This window comes from Saccoglossus kowalevskii, chromosome 17 (genome assembly GCF_978046115.1).
Source record: "Saccoglossus kowalevskii chromosome 17, keSacKowa6.1, whole genome shotgun sequence".
In the NCBI taxonomy this organism is placed as follows: Eukaryota; Metazoa; Hemichordata; class Enteropneusta; family Harrimaniidae; genus Saccoglossus; species Saccoglossus kowalevskii.
The window spans coordinates 5,895,880-5,911,364 of NC_140657.1; the positions used below are offsets into that span (position 1 = coordinate 5,895,880).

At 33.5% G+C, this 15,485-nt stretch overlaps 1 protein-coding gene across 3 annotated transcripts; it reads right to left on the reverse strand.

The window, feature by feature from the left end:
- Nucleotides 1-2,568: 2,568 nt before the first annotated feature.
- LOC102808014 (serine/threonine-protein kinase Kist-like) lies at nucleotides 2,569-11,395 on the reverse strand. Of its 3 annotated transcripts, none has more exons than XM_085491806.1 (10): nucleotides 11,292-11,395; nucleotides 10,033-10,148; nucleotides 9,645-9,897; nucleotides 9,134-9,411; nucleotides 7,150-7,368; nucleotides 5,869-5,996; nucleotides 4,798-4,967; nucleotides 3,627-3,715; nucleotides 3,124-3,266; nucleotides 2,569-2,765 (listed from the first exon to the last, which is right to left on the reverse strand). In XM_085491806.1, exons 3-9 carry the CDS (start codon nucleotides 9,874-9,876, stop codon nucleotides 3,132-3,134), a joined length of 1,251 nt encoding a protein of 416 aa, XP_085347932.1. In that variant the 5' UTR covers nucleotides 9,877-9,897; nucleotides 10,033-10,148; nucleotides 11,292-11,395; the 3' UTR covers nucleotides 2,569-2,765; nucleotides 3,124-3,131. The 3 variants fall into 3 exon arrangements, with proteins under 3 accessions (XP_085347932.1, XP_085347933.1, XP_006817136.2); XM_085491807.1 differs by having other exon boundaries at nucleotides 2,569-2,707; nucleotides 11,288-11,387; XM_006817073.3 differs by having other exon boundaries at nucleotides 11,288-11,387.
- Between the last annotated feature and the right edge of the window lie 4,090 nt (nucleotides 11,396-15,485).

The following is a 15,485-nucleotide window of genomic DNA, read 5'->3' on the forward strand; positions in this document are numbered from 1 at the left end:
CGGTCATTGCCATTGAAATCAGTGTCTTAACATACTGACTTGCGGTTCTTTCAGTAAACAATAATATACAGTAAGATTCAATTGCTTTGAATGTGTGCCTAAGGTCAAATATTTGCACATTGTAGCACGTGCTAGTATTGCTAATTGTTAAAAGTAAATACACAGTTGCCCACAAGGATAACTCAACTAAGCTTACAATGTGCCATTATAATGTACATTGAATTTCAAGGTAGACCTTTCAGGATATTATACTTGCTATATTTGTTTTTAAATTTAACATTACAATTTAGGTTGCAAAACTTTTAGCCAATAATAACTTTCCATTATCTGAGAAAACCTTGTGAAATTAAGACGCTATGTACTCAAGGATTTATTTGGCATGGAAGACCTACAATAGTTCTGCGACATTCCATTTTGTATTTATTTCTGCACGACACCAGAAATGAAAGATTTATACTACAGAATAAAACATGTTTTGATGGGTCGGGGGATTCAGTACTGCTGAAAATAGTATTTTATTCATTTTTCCTGCCGGGTACATCTGTGCATCCTTTGTAAATTGATACAAATAATTTCAAAGACATCAAAGCCGAGATTTACGCTTTGAAAACAATTATTTTGTAATTTCTTAAATCCTATTGTCAATCATTACAAAGTATACTAAATCTACATATGATGATAGCAAGCAATCACAATAAGAACATAATTATGTTTTGGACTTATTTGCATATTCGTAGTGGGAATACCATTGTAGAGATGCAATAGAAATAAATTTCGAAACTCATGGGGGAGCATGCTTTTTTCTTTTGCTTTTTCTAAAAGTTTTTCAGAATTGTGGCAGAAACTAGAAAAAAAGTAGTGAGCAGCACTGACTGGAATTCAAATCATTTATTTTGTTTGCTTAACGTAATAATAAAATGTTTTTATGTGATACACTAACACAGGTAGTCAATAAATCAAGTTTATATTACCCGCAGAAAAATTATTAAATGCAACTGTAACTATATAATAACTTTTGTACATGACACCTTTGACCTCAACTAATTCTACAATAATTACGGTATAAATATCTGATTTTAATTTCATTTTATTACAAAACATTTAATTTGATTTATAACCACATTTTTGTCAACAAGGACATGGATCGACATTTCACTCCTAGACTCCACAGTATTTCACCTTGAACAGCATCATGTGTCTTTGTCATTGACCATGGTCATACAGAATTTCACTTCAAAGAGACATCAATAAAATGGTTGATTTCACATTAAGAGAGCATATCACAGTACATTGTGAAAAGCTGACCTCATTTCCTTTGCTAAACTTCAAGCAATATTACTTTTAATGAGCGTACTGTGCTACAAAGGAAACCAATTGAGTTATATGCACTTCATTTCATAGAGGTATGAATGTATTTTTATTGAAATTGAAAACAATGTGACCAATCACAATGACTTAGAATTGCAAACTGTTCATAGAATATACCAGCCGTGTAGAATATACCAATCCTATATATCACCTATTTGGAATATACCACCATTATAGAATATACCACCAGTTTTCAATATACAAACCATTTTAAATATACCACCTGTTTAGAATATACCACACGTTTAGAATATATCAACCATACATGTATTCAATAGACCACCCATATGAAATAGACCACTTATATGAAATATACTACGTGTATAGAATATATCACCTGTATTAATTATACCACTTGTATTGACTATACCGCTCACATTGAATATATCACCCATATGGAATATACAAACTGGATTTCAGGGGTATTCTGGGTAATCTTTTATAAATTTCTGTGTTTCAATTTGTTGTGCTTTTAGTTTTATCTGTAGCATGTCTTCTTGGTTTTGTAATCACAATAATGGTAGGCTGGTATTCATGACCTAGGGATTTCATGCAATGGTTACAAACAACTTTAACAGCAATGCCTTGAGAGAATCATTTTTAAAAATCATGATATATTCCTTAATATTTATAATTATAATTATAATTGGTGAATTCTCATAACTTAATGCACACTCTGGGTGGCAAGTATGATTACAAGTTTTGATCTGATCACAATGTGCATTATACACCTTAGAGTCCTTAGATTTGGTCAAACCATCACAGGAATTACCCTAAAACACTTTTGTATGCATGAGAACATGTAAATACCATCTTTAGAAACTGTCAAACGTTTGACATATGCTGGCATCACATGCCACTACAATGGCCATGTGAGCACAGTTTTGCTTTCTTGTCATTCATAAATTGATCATATGGCCAGGATTTGTCTCTGCTAAGTACAATCATCTTATATTATAGCATTTTACTATATCTTGGTATTTCAATTATCGTCCTGGAAACATAATTCAGTTTGTATATCCCCTATGCATTGCAGCATCAAGGTGAAAGTGGATACAAAGTTCTAATTGTTACGAGGTAGTTTGCATTCTTCAATTTTCAAACTCAAAAACTTTCACACTGGGAGAAAGCTGAGAAGTAAACAAAATACAGTGCATAGCATGCTGTAGTCAGGCACACATAAAGAATAAACCGTTTAGATGACAGGATAACAATTTATTTACTTATTTAATCATTGAATATTTTGTGTACATGGTATGATTATGTCAATGACATAACAATTCATATATTAATTCAAATGGGTTATGAAGTATGACCATTGTCTCACCAATATACCAAGCTTTGGTCCACAGAACACAATGTTGATCATCATCAAACAATTGGTACAAACCAAGTTACTGAAATTAAATAATTGAAAAAATTGAACAAAAAAGTTGAAACCAATTAAAGACACTGATTAAATTTGACTATTATATGTTAAACATGACAAACAAAGTAATTTCATTTTCATACTAATGAGGGCGCAAGTCATATTTCAATCAGTGGTAACAAGCCATTTGATTATTCATGAGTAAAAATAATGATTTAATATTCAAGTTGTTTTTGATCATTGTCTATTAGTTCTTGTCAATATGGGTTTTGGACCAGAGAAGTGGGCTGAGTTTGGTACAGCAAGGATTTATGAGATATTGACAACAGTATGGGTTGAATTGAGAGTAGAAAAGATTTCTGATCAAAGATATTGACTGCACCTACCAGACTTATTAATAATAGTCACCATCTTTGAATAGCTTGATTGGAAAGTATGTTGTAATCACAGTTCTACCATTAAAGTATTTTCCCATCATGCAATGCTGTGCTTCTTCACAGCTGGTAGAATCATCAAATTCAATATACACCTAGAATGATATACAGATAAGTTTCTCATCGTAACATGATTCTCCTAATAACCTTTTCACCACCAGTTCCCTCTTTTGCTCTTTCATTTCTGAAGATTGGGACAAAAAGTGAAATTTTTTATAGTAAAACCTGAAATTGGCTCAAATTTCATCAGTTGGCTCCAAAATTAGGGTTCATTTCCAGAAATATTAGGAAAAAAATGGAAGAAAAATTAGGGTGAGAAAGTCTGGTGGTGAAACGGTTAAACTAGGTACTTTGTTTCTTAACCATTTCTAAGTTAATCCAATAATTGTATCTTCGGTAATTGAACCAATCTTTAATTCAGTTTAATCATATATTGGATGCATTACAATATATACCTTATCAATTCCTTGTCCATATCGTGGTATCACTAATTTATTAACATGCCCATATTTCTCACATTCTTCTTTAATATCATCAACAATATCTGTGAATCATATCAAAGGTGAGAAAAAAAGTGATAAGGAACTCCCAACGCTGTATGTGAAAAATCAAGACAAGATGATGTAATCCACAGTCAGCTGGCGCACAAATGATAATAAAATAAATGCGATATTTACCAAAAATTGTCATTCCAGCTCAGCTTATTATCACGTGTGTGCCAGCTGACTGTGACGTAATCTGTTGTGACTCTAGGCACTTGGTCTATGGTGGTTTGTCATGTGTGGAAACTGTTATTGGTTGTCTGATGCGTTTCTACATTTGTATCGCATTTCAATATAATAAATATTGTTCTTTCCTTTATTTTTGTGCCAAATAAAATGTCTGATTATCCATCTGCCCACTTGACCTTTACACCACCAGTTACCTCTTCTTCATCACAAATACACAAAATAGTTCTGTTTATAATCTTTCCTTCAAAAAATTTGGTAAAAAATAGCCAAATTTCATTTACAGAAATATTGAAAAATATAAGAAAAAAGTACAGAAAAATGTGTGTGAGAAAGTCTGGTGGTGAAAAGGTTAACCATGTGCCTGCAATGGTAGCATAACCATAAAAAGTGACTTCATGTACATTTGTAAATATGTATATATAATATAATATCTGAGGGCAGGTGTCAAATACATAAAACAATCTGATAATTGGTCATTCATTGATTATTTAACAACAACAAAAATAAACCAGTTGGTAGGCAAAGATGATCCAACAATTTAATGGGTTGGCATTTAGAAATAAAACAAAATTCAAAAATTGGGTAAATATGTATGTGTGATACTGCAGAAATTTGATGCCTACAGTACTGACTTTATTTGTTTTGTGACCATTGCCAGGCAACCAGTGGTAACGCAGCAGCCATGTTGTGTTTGGCACAACTACATCACTACAGGTCAAAATCCATTAATGCTGAAGAGGAGATTAAAATGGCTGAGACAGACAAACAAACAAACAAACAAGGCATGAATAAGAACTAATCTACCGGTAGTTCACATTTGGACCTAGAAATGAACAAAAACAATCAGTGAAACCATAAACTGTTCAGATATTGAGGAAAAAGAGTGCAGTCATACCTTGATACTCATCATCTAAGTCTTTTTGTTCCACTGTATTGAGTAATCGCAATATTCGTGTCGGAAATAATAACATGTCTTTATAACTGGCTTGTAGATGATGTTGAAAAAATGGATGATGCAGGGCATCAGTTGCAGTAATTCTGTGGTCACTATGACAACACAACATTCTATAGCAATGGAATAATGTTAATGTGTAAGTAGTGCGCCACCAGAACATAGCACTACACTGTATGATATCAAACATAGATCACATTTATACAAATGTGAAAAGCTTAAGCCATAACTTTCACTTTGTATTTTTTGACCAACAAATTTGGCATTAGAATTTTTGTCTACACGTGGTGCAGATGGTGGACATTTTGGTTCATGTTTTATAACATACCAATCAAGTTAGAATGGTAAACAGAGCGTATTTTTTCATCTATTATATATTTTATTTTATATAATTACATCCAATTCACATATTAGTGTTTAATATGTATGACAGTGAAACATAGTCGACATAAATATTTGTTACTTTGCAATGTTGGCATAACAAATTGTGGAAAACTGGGTGAAAAAATGCTTTGCCGTTTTGTTGGGTTTGGCAAACAATCTAAACACACTCTACATGCATGGTTACTAGAAGAATTTTGAAGTAACCGTGCTACATGTCACCATTTCCAACATTTTGTTTTTTAGCTTACTGCGCAATGTTACACATCGTCTGATTGGCCGCCTTTCCAACAGGCGCATCAAACTTGGCCATTTGTTTAACATAAAATACGTGTTTACCCAGGCTGATCCCGCAAGGGTTGGTGGAGTCGGCAATGAGTCAGCACCAACTAACCATTTGATTTGAACGATGAATAACTACTTAATATGCACGAAAATAACCCCAAAACTAATCAAACTAAATTTCATAAAAATTTGCTCAGTTGATTTAAGATTTTGGTTTTTTAGTTTCCACATACAGACATACCTCCCCCTTTGGCAGTATATGATGTCAGACTATGTTATACACCTTATCGATCTGTTCTGTATTATGTCATACTGTAAATTTATGTATGTGATAAACTGTGATATTACCTTTGCACTAGATCTCTGAAATCTGACATGATTGCATTTTGATTTGTGATGTCATCATCGTGTTGTCTTGGTTTAATTACAGAGTCAACTAACACTTCATACTCACATCTTAGAGTGGAATCACAAACCTAAATTATCATAAAAAGCATTAGAAACATACATATTCTATGTGTATTAGATCAAATTTCAAAACATGAATAATAGTAAATAAACCTACAAATGTCCAATGTCTCTTGAAATTGGTCTTAAATTCACAAAATAATTGGTCTTAACTCATCACCTGCTAAAACCACTTTTTGCCATTCATTTTGACAGGAATCCATGAGGGGTTTCAGCTTTGTTAAAGGGCAGTGATTGTTAATTGTACATGCACGAGTTATGGGTCCAATATAAACAACGATTTTGACTGAGACAATGCGAAGCTTTAATAAGATAATTTTTTTAGGTGATTGCATGTAAGGAATCAAATGAGTCACTGGCAAGTAATTAGTGCAAGATATAGTAATTAGTGCAAGATATAGTAATTAGTGCGGCCAGGTCAAAACTAGTATCTGTGATTTCCATTAGAGAAGCAATTGTGGATTGTGGGAAAATCAATGTTTACCAACACAAATGTTTCACATGAGCGATGAGACAACCATCACCCTTTAAGACCAATTATTTTGTGAATTTAAGACAAGTTTTAGTTACATTAGACATTTGGCTTGCCAACTATCATGGAATCAGGTCTGGGATTTTTTTTTTTTACTGCAGGCGTTTTAAGAGAGAGTACACCTTTGTTACCATTGGTAACACTCTAAATTTGTTAGAACTGATTATAATCTAATGACTGTTCTAGGTTTGGTAAGAAGGTGCAAGCTCAGGTGTGAGGGCGGTCTGATAGAACTCCTGAACCAGGGGTTTTTCTAGAAAAAACTGCAAGAGGGAGCACTGTATTTCAGCGGCGCCACCAAGTGGGGGAGACCCCTACCAGGGTGTGCAGTTTTTGATAATTCTAAATTAAAATAGAGCATTCTATTGCTTCCTTGGGGCCAAAATTACTATCAGACAGGTCACAGTTGAAGACTGTAGCCACATGTGATCCCTGGTCAATCAGACTTTTATGGTTGCCAGAGGATCTGCTCCCCAGGGTAAGGGGCGCATGGCTATGGCATGAGGGCGCTGCGCCCCTGGTTCCCTTGTTTAAAAAATCCCTGCAGATATTATTCATATTCATCACTCATTGAGATTGTTTTCTAATGGAACCCATTGATTCATTTTGATCTATTATTTAATACAAACCTGACATTTGTCACATCCATTCTCAGGTACATCATCTTTACCAAATAATTTATGTGCTGTATACATATATACCAAGACACACCCAATGGTCCATATATCTGCAGCTGGACCACATATAGGACCACCAACGAATACTTCAGGATTTTTACATATAAAAGTGTTCCATCGTTTGGCTTCAGGACATTGATAACAAAGGCTTTGAATTTGATGACAATATTCCTGTAAAGAAAAATGAGGAAAGAAAATTAAATAATTACTTCATTGACTTTTTGAAATTTGATCCGATTGGCAGACTCAAAAGGACAAAAAGGGGGGAAGGATGTCAAGAAAATATCCTTGAAGCAAAAAACAAGTAGTTATGCCTATGATTATTGTTATCTCTTGTCTTTGTACCAAATTTAGTGAGTCGAAAAAATGGATGACATGACAGTTTCATTTGTTCAAATTTATAACAAATGCATGTCAACATGTGTGATAGGATGTATAATGTTGGTGAAAAGTTTGATTTCTATATATCAAGGTAAGTCAGAGAAATGGCTCTGGAAAAATATTTGTCAATACAAAATGTCCAGCAGACGTTCATGTACCGGGGTATGTAGAGTTCTGGAAGTTGAATGTAACAAATGATAATAGAAAACTGAGAACGTATATAAAGTTTAAAGACTCGTACACTTTTGAACCATATTTGCTCTTATGTAATCTGAAACATAAAACCATAATGACTCGTTTCAGAATAAGCAGTCATGTAATAAAATAGAGAAAGGTAGACATACCCAACCCAAAACACCTTTAGAAGACAGAATCTGTAAGCAATGTTCCCAGACAGAAAGACAAAAGTTATTTAATAACATCAATATTCCAGAAGAATTAAAAAGTGATGTTCCAATACTCATAAAAACATTATGACTTCAAGAGAAGACATACTAATAAGACAAGTTGGTGAATACTTATACAAAATATTTGAAATGAGAAATAACAATAACTGACATTTTACTTGTACTTTAGTTTTATATGTATTGTACTTTATTACTAACATGTCACCATGGAAACTATTTATAAGGATGCAATAAATTCATTATTAATATACAGTTGTATTGTATTTAGAAATAGATCAGAAAAAAGAAAATGATGTCCATCAAGGTTCAATTATGTTCAATGTATGTAAATGATAGCTATGTATGGCCAAGTTTTGGGTCAGGAGAGATGTTTGATCTGATTTTGATGAAGGAATTTTTAACATTAAAATGGCAACCGTTCAGCCATTTTGAATCATATAGTCAAACAAATTACGTGCATATTTGTGTTATGATACATATATAAAGTTTGAACATAAACAGTCACGGCATATCAGACATATGGCTCCAGAAAAGAATTTCTTAAAAACAAAATGGCCACCAGTTGGCCATTTTTAATCAATGTCAAATGTATGTACCACAATATAATCCATTCATATATGACTGAGATTTATATCTTGAATGACAGTAATACTTGATGAATTTTTAACAAATGGATGTGTATATGTATCATGAAATGCATGTGTGAAGTTTGAATGTGATTGGCCAATCATGTATAAGATACAGGTGAACGAATACTTAGAGGTCACTCCATAAATCTATGTTTTTTGACTGCACCTGAATAGGCACTAACAATGGCTATCTTTCTGAATTAAAATTAAACAAATTGTAAAATAAAATGAGTTGGAATGACATCAGATCAGGTATGAAACAATTGATGGCATCTTGACATTCTGGTGATTTTTTTCCTCAAACTTCCATGACAATATACAAACACTGAAACTTACAGGGTTAGGGTTAGGGTTCATAGACATTCAGTTCAGGTGTGTGCAAATATGTATACGCAATACACTTAAAGCAATTGGTGAACAATACAAAAAACAAAGATAAACCACAGTCCCTCTAGAGGATAGAGGGACTGTGGATAAACAGTACAAATACTATTCTCATGAGGAATAAGTCATTCTTACCTGATTTCCTTGTTGCATACAGAGACCAAAGTCTATGACTTTAATACATCCATCCTGTACAGACCAAAGTAGATTATCAGGTTTAATATCAGCATGTATTAATCCTTTACTGTGAATATAATCCACAGATTGGAGTAAATCCTTGGCTAAAGATTGGATGACATACAGGGATAAGCTGTCATCATTGTTCTTATAGATTATCTGTCTTAATCCAAAATGTAGCAACTCAAATACCAGACATGGATGGCCTTTGTGTATAAAATGACTGTAGAGTTTAACTGTGAAAACAAACAAAATATGCACTCAGACAGTACAACGTTGCATCAACCTCCACTGCGCATACTCTATACTTTGATGTATTCTCATAATAACTTCATAATATTAAACATTTTATATATTTATATAGGGAATTATTTAATATGAAATCAGAATAACCAAGCCTTAGAACCTTCACTGTACAATACAGTGTATTTTTTTAACAACATCATAATATTATTATTACATACTGTACCTATACTGGTAATTTTAGCATCCTTGTGTAATAAGCGTAAAATATTCAGTTCTCTGTAGTACACTGGAAGATATTTCTCTTCTTTCTTGTAAACCTTGACGGCACCAATACAGTCATGTGACTTCACTTCATACACTATACAACATGTTCCTTTACCCAGTGTCCTTACAATACACCAGACATTGTTTAGAATATCCCCGATGGCAAAATCACCAAATTCTTTAGTAGACATACCAGAATTATTTTTCTCTCCCTAATACACAAACATAACACATGGAAAACACATGAACAAGATTGGTTTACGTACAAATGGAAATGTTAATAGAATCCTGAATTTCAATGGATTTGTTATTGCACATTGTCACTTATGGTCAAGAAAGTTGCATACCTTAAGTTTTCCTTCATTTACTTTCACTTTGATCCATAATTACTCATAGTAACATAATTACTGTAATTCATTGAGTTTTCAATATTTTCATTTTATTGTCATTATCACCACTGTACCTGCAACACAGCAATAAGATTTTTTTGTCAGGATCATATTGCTGTAAGTAACAATATTTGCTGTACTGTACTGTATCGGTTAGTACCTAGTGTAAGAAATAGACAAGGGATGAAGGCTCCAGTTGCTGGAGCCTTCACCCCTTGTCTATTTCTTACACTAGATACCAGCCGATACCCCCCCCCCCCCCTAATAGAGATCGCATATAGTTCCTGGGCTCCCTGTGTGTAAACATATTTTTTTTTCTGTACCATTTGATTTGCAATCTCTGCAGACTTGCCCGCCCCGAGTTTCCAGTGGTGAATCCCCTGCATGCACCTAAGCGACTGGCAAGCATTAAAAAGGTTAACTACGTAAATGAACAAAAGACATCGTTTCTACACATCATTACTAAGGGACAACATCAAAAGTTCAATGTAGGATAAAAAAACTTACTGTAAAATGACTAATTTTCACTGGGTTTAAATTTCACTGATTTACCATTTCAGGCATATTCAGTGGGTTTTAAATTCACGGTTTTGTCATTTAGATAATGTGTTCTATGCTAAATGTTACATATTCACTGTGTTTTAATTTAGCGCATTTTTCCAGTCAGCGAAATAAGCTAAATTAAAACCCAGTGAACAATTACCCCCTTTACAGTAATTCCTTTAGTCCCCCCCCCCCCCACTGAAACTACATTCACCATTAAATACAAATTGATAATCGGACAGTAGTATGGCATAGCAGTTAGTTGTCGGGTGGGTGTAAAAAGACTTTACTATTTTCTCGTCTTGGATGTTTTGTTTTTCACTTTCTGGTATTTTTGTTCATGATTGTATAGAAAAAAAAACGAACTACAAATACTCCAAGATTTTTATGACTTCATTAATGAATAAAATCGTTTTTGAAGGATGGAAACTTTTTGAGGTCAACCCCCCCCCCACCCCCAAACTAAAGGAATTAAGTTTTTTATCCGACATCGATCTTTTGACGTCGTCCCTAACACATTCAATCATAAACGATCCAAGAGTTGCTAACAATAACATTGAACATGTATTGCAATCGCCAGGCTGTTTTGTTGAGATGGTAGCGGCTACTTCGAAGATACAAGTTACGGTACATATTAAAAACAATACACTAGATTAGTGAGTTTACATACATACTAATATATCTTGTGAAGATCCATCAAATCAACGCCTCTGCGTAAACAAAACACAACGTGAACAGGAAGAGCTGCCATTTTGAAATTATCATGCGCCCTCTTTGGCAGATAACGCATTGATTTTGTTTTTGTTTGTTGGCTGGGTGGTGACAACATAATCTTCAGAATTACTCAAAATAAAAATAACGGCACAATATCTTAATTTTGTTTAATTTTACAAAAAAATAATAACAGAATAGAAGAGAAAGTGTTGAAATCGTATGGCTACTGTTTTTTTTTAAAAAAGGCATAAAAGGGAAAGAGGAGATTGAATCATTGATGGCACAGAAAAACAAGTACAATTTTAAAAAAAATGTTAGACACATTAATGACCATAAACAAATCTCATTCAAAATTCCCAAATTTGTGATCATCACATTCATTAAAAGTTTTAGTTTTTCAATAAAAAAAGAGGTTAGATGAGACGGCTACAATCACCGTCACATCTAACGGCTACAGTCACCGTGACAAATCAATTTAAAAGACCGTTAACCTGGTAACATCGAAACTATATGTTTTTTATCTTCGAAATCTATCTCGAATGCGAATGATTGATAAAATATATAATGAATAAATAAAATCTTTGCCAGTTTTGATGAACTTCCACGCATAAGATACGAGCTTAGGGCTCTTAACGAATAAGGTCAACATTTTTTTTACTATAGGTTCAGTTGCGATAGGGGCGTGAATCTGCATGATTGCTGAAATGGGCGCGTGACTGAGAGTAACCAGTAATTTGAATCTATAAATAACATTTTAAGGTAGAAGTCTACTCATATTTTTTGACAAAATTGGTTATAAATCACAAGACAATGTTTATTAGTTTATTATGTCAGTACAATCATCATGATGCAAATGTCCCATAGTACAATGAAATAGAATTATTTTGTGTGTTACAGTTATGCTTTTTGAGAAACGTGTCCTAATATTTCTTGAAAATCCAGTTCCGAAAATCGCTATTTTTAGAACAATTCTATAGAATACAATATTAAAGAAAAAAAGAATTTATTTTCACTTTTTAATATCCAGATTTTATAAATAATTCAGAACAACAACCATCACTTTCTCGAAAATAAGACGGGTGACCCCTAACTTTTTTTACGTCAATATTGCCTTGGGGTACAGTTTATTGCAAAATGAATAAATTCTGGGTATTTTAATTTATGAGTAGGTTTCTACCTTAAAGACTTTGAGTTTCATATTAAAACCCCCGGATGTAGTTTCACATTAAAACCCCCGGATGTAGTTTCACATTAAAACCCCCGGATGTAGTTTCACATTAAAACCCCCGGATGTACCAATGTGGGTATTTCTAAACAACATTCAATGCTAAACCTTGAGCTGAGAAAGCCACTAGATTGGATGAAGGCTTGACATCCCGTCACCAACACGCTACTTCAAAATAATTGCACATTACCCAGGGAAACATTATCACCAAAAAGTGTATTACATTGATAAACTAGGAGATAATGCATGAACTATATCAACAATTTATGCATTGAGATAGAACAAGTTATTGTTGAAAACGCGAAACTCCCTGCCAGTGAGTGCATGCTTTCTGATGGGAATCCGGTGTTGCTCAAAAAACACATTCCATATTCCGACGTCAGATCGGCCCATGTTACACCAATGGTTGTGTGATGAGATTTGTTTTTGGAAACGTTTTTACACCAGAATGAAAAGTTTTCCAAGGTAACATTCAAACTCGAAACTTGTCTATTGTGCACAAACAGAAGAACATCCTGAAACACAAGGCGCGACTCCTAAATAATAGTTTATATAAACATAGCTAAACAGAAATCTCTAAAATTGTATAAATGTTAAAAAGTTTAGATTGTTGAAATTTAAATATTTAAACTGTCGGTTTATATTTTTAGATGTTTCTAAATAGGAAAAACATAATCCACACACTTGTATACGACCAAATTATATTGCATTTATATGAACTGATATTTGTTTAGTTAATTTAAAACGAGGCACACCATCTTGAATTATATTTAACAAGTCAGTAAATATGCTACATCAATCTTTCACTGGTGACAATTGAGTGTGCTCGACTCTGGACTTAATCTAAACATGTCACAGTTCAACACACTACAGAAAAGAGAGCACGTGCTGAGAAACGCAGGGATAGGTTGCTTTGCAGACATTCCTTATAAGGAGGTGAACCTGCGCTCTATTTATACGTCGCAGTCGTTTACATTAAAGGCACTCATACCTTTTCACACCTCATTCACCTACCGTTGGGTAGCATTGTTTCAACTGGAACCACTTGTTCAGACATCCCTTTGTTCACACGTGACATTTGACTTCGATGCTGAATCTAACCAGCGTCGAGATAAGGTTAATCTGTCCACACGTGCTTTTCAATATTGGAATAAATCACAGTCACTGTACTAGTAGACTAGTAGAGTGACTGTGGCTAAATTAACTCTGTGTCGAACCCCGCGTTTTGCTACACACATGAATGTTGAAAATGCATCGGGTTTCTCAAAAAATTCACGTTGGAATAAGGTGTGTTTGTATAAGTTCAAATGCTCAAGTACTTGTAATATGACATTTTTGGTCAACATTGAAATTGTGTACTTTTGTACCAAACCTACATTCTCTCTATTGCAAGAATTTCTATCTCAAATGAAATTAAAGATTGTTTTGATGACCTAATTCATGTATTTGTATGCATTTTGCATAATTAATGACGCCATTAAACAACTGTACACATACTTTGTGGAATACCTCCACATCGGTCTGCACATTTCGCTGTTTGCAGAACATTGAAGTTATATTGCTTTGTATTACCATTTGAACCATAGACCCTCCAGTAGACTGGAGGGTCTATGTTTGAACACAGATTATTTAATGAATGACATAGACAGGTTATGTAGATTAGCATTCCCACCTCAGCAACAAATTGAAGTCAGCATTGCTTCAACCAAGATTTCTGATATTTTCACGCATGCATTTCATACATATTCCCTAATATAAAGTGTCTCTATTATTGGATAACATTTCTGGAATGAAATGAATCGTGCTTTCAATGACATAATCAGTACTGTAAAACAACTTTATTTTAGCTGCAATACACTTTTGTTGGATAAGATATTTTAGCTGTATGTATAAAGTTTATTTTCACTGATTTTTGGTTATTTGAATGTAAAATTTAGAAAAATAAGTTCCCTGGATTTTATTGGCACGGATTCATTCAACATATTTTTTACAGTAGATTATTCAAAAATTCTGAAATCGATAATTTAAATGATTATCAACGAAAAATGACGACAAATAAATAATATTGTGTAGACATATTGTTTTCTTAAATCTACTGAAGTGTTAATTTTGATAGACATTACCCCCTTATATTTCTTTGGGTTAAAAAAAACAACAAAAAGTGACATGTTTGGGACAAATGAAACAAAAACATGGTTTTATTTGAAAATAAATATAATTTTCATATCTTCAATTATATTGTTACCATAAAGTATATAACATTAGATAGTAAAATGTGATTTTCACTGAGAAACACAGGTTTGAATATAAGTATTGGTTTCATGTTTATGGATGGACCATAAAACATACGGGAAATAGTAGTGATATGCCCGGGCACTTGAAATCTGCGAAGAAGAAATGGTATACTTTTCTAAGTGGAATGTCCATGTGTCACACGCAACGTAATATTACCGTAATTGGTATAGTACAGGTGTGATGGTTCAAATACCAAAATGGCAACAGTAACAGAAAGACTTCCCTGGCGGCGATGATAAAATGCGAACACGAAGCCAACATATGAGGTTTCAACTGGTACTGGTATTATTATACTCTGCAAACATCAAGTACAATAACGCGGTAAAACTCCACTACTCCAATGACTAGATACTTAAACTCCAATACAATTCAACGAGATCTCCGATCTGAACTCGGTGCTGAACAACTCCCCTATATATACCCCCACTGTCTATAAATAGACCATTACATCAGCATACATAATGAGTCTGGAACTTACTACCAATTTCTAGAATGTTCCATTACCTTCTATTGCCTCCTACAGTGTTCTATTACCTATTCAACCATTTTCTAAAAAAAATCTAGAATATTCCACCCAGACACAGTACGGTTCTAGAACATTCTCAGTGACACGGAAGTGGTAAATAAGTCGTAT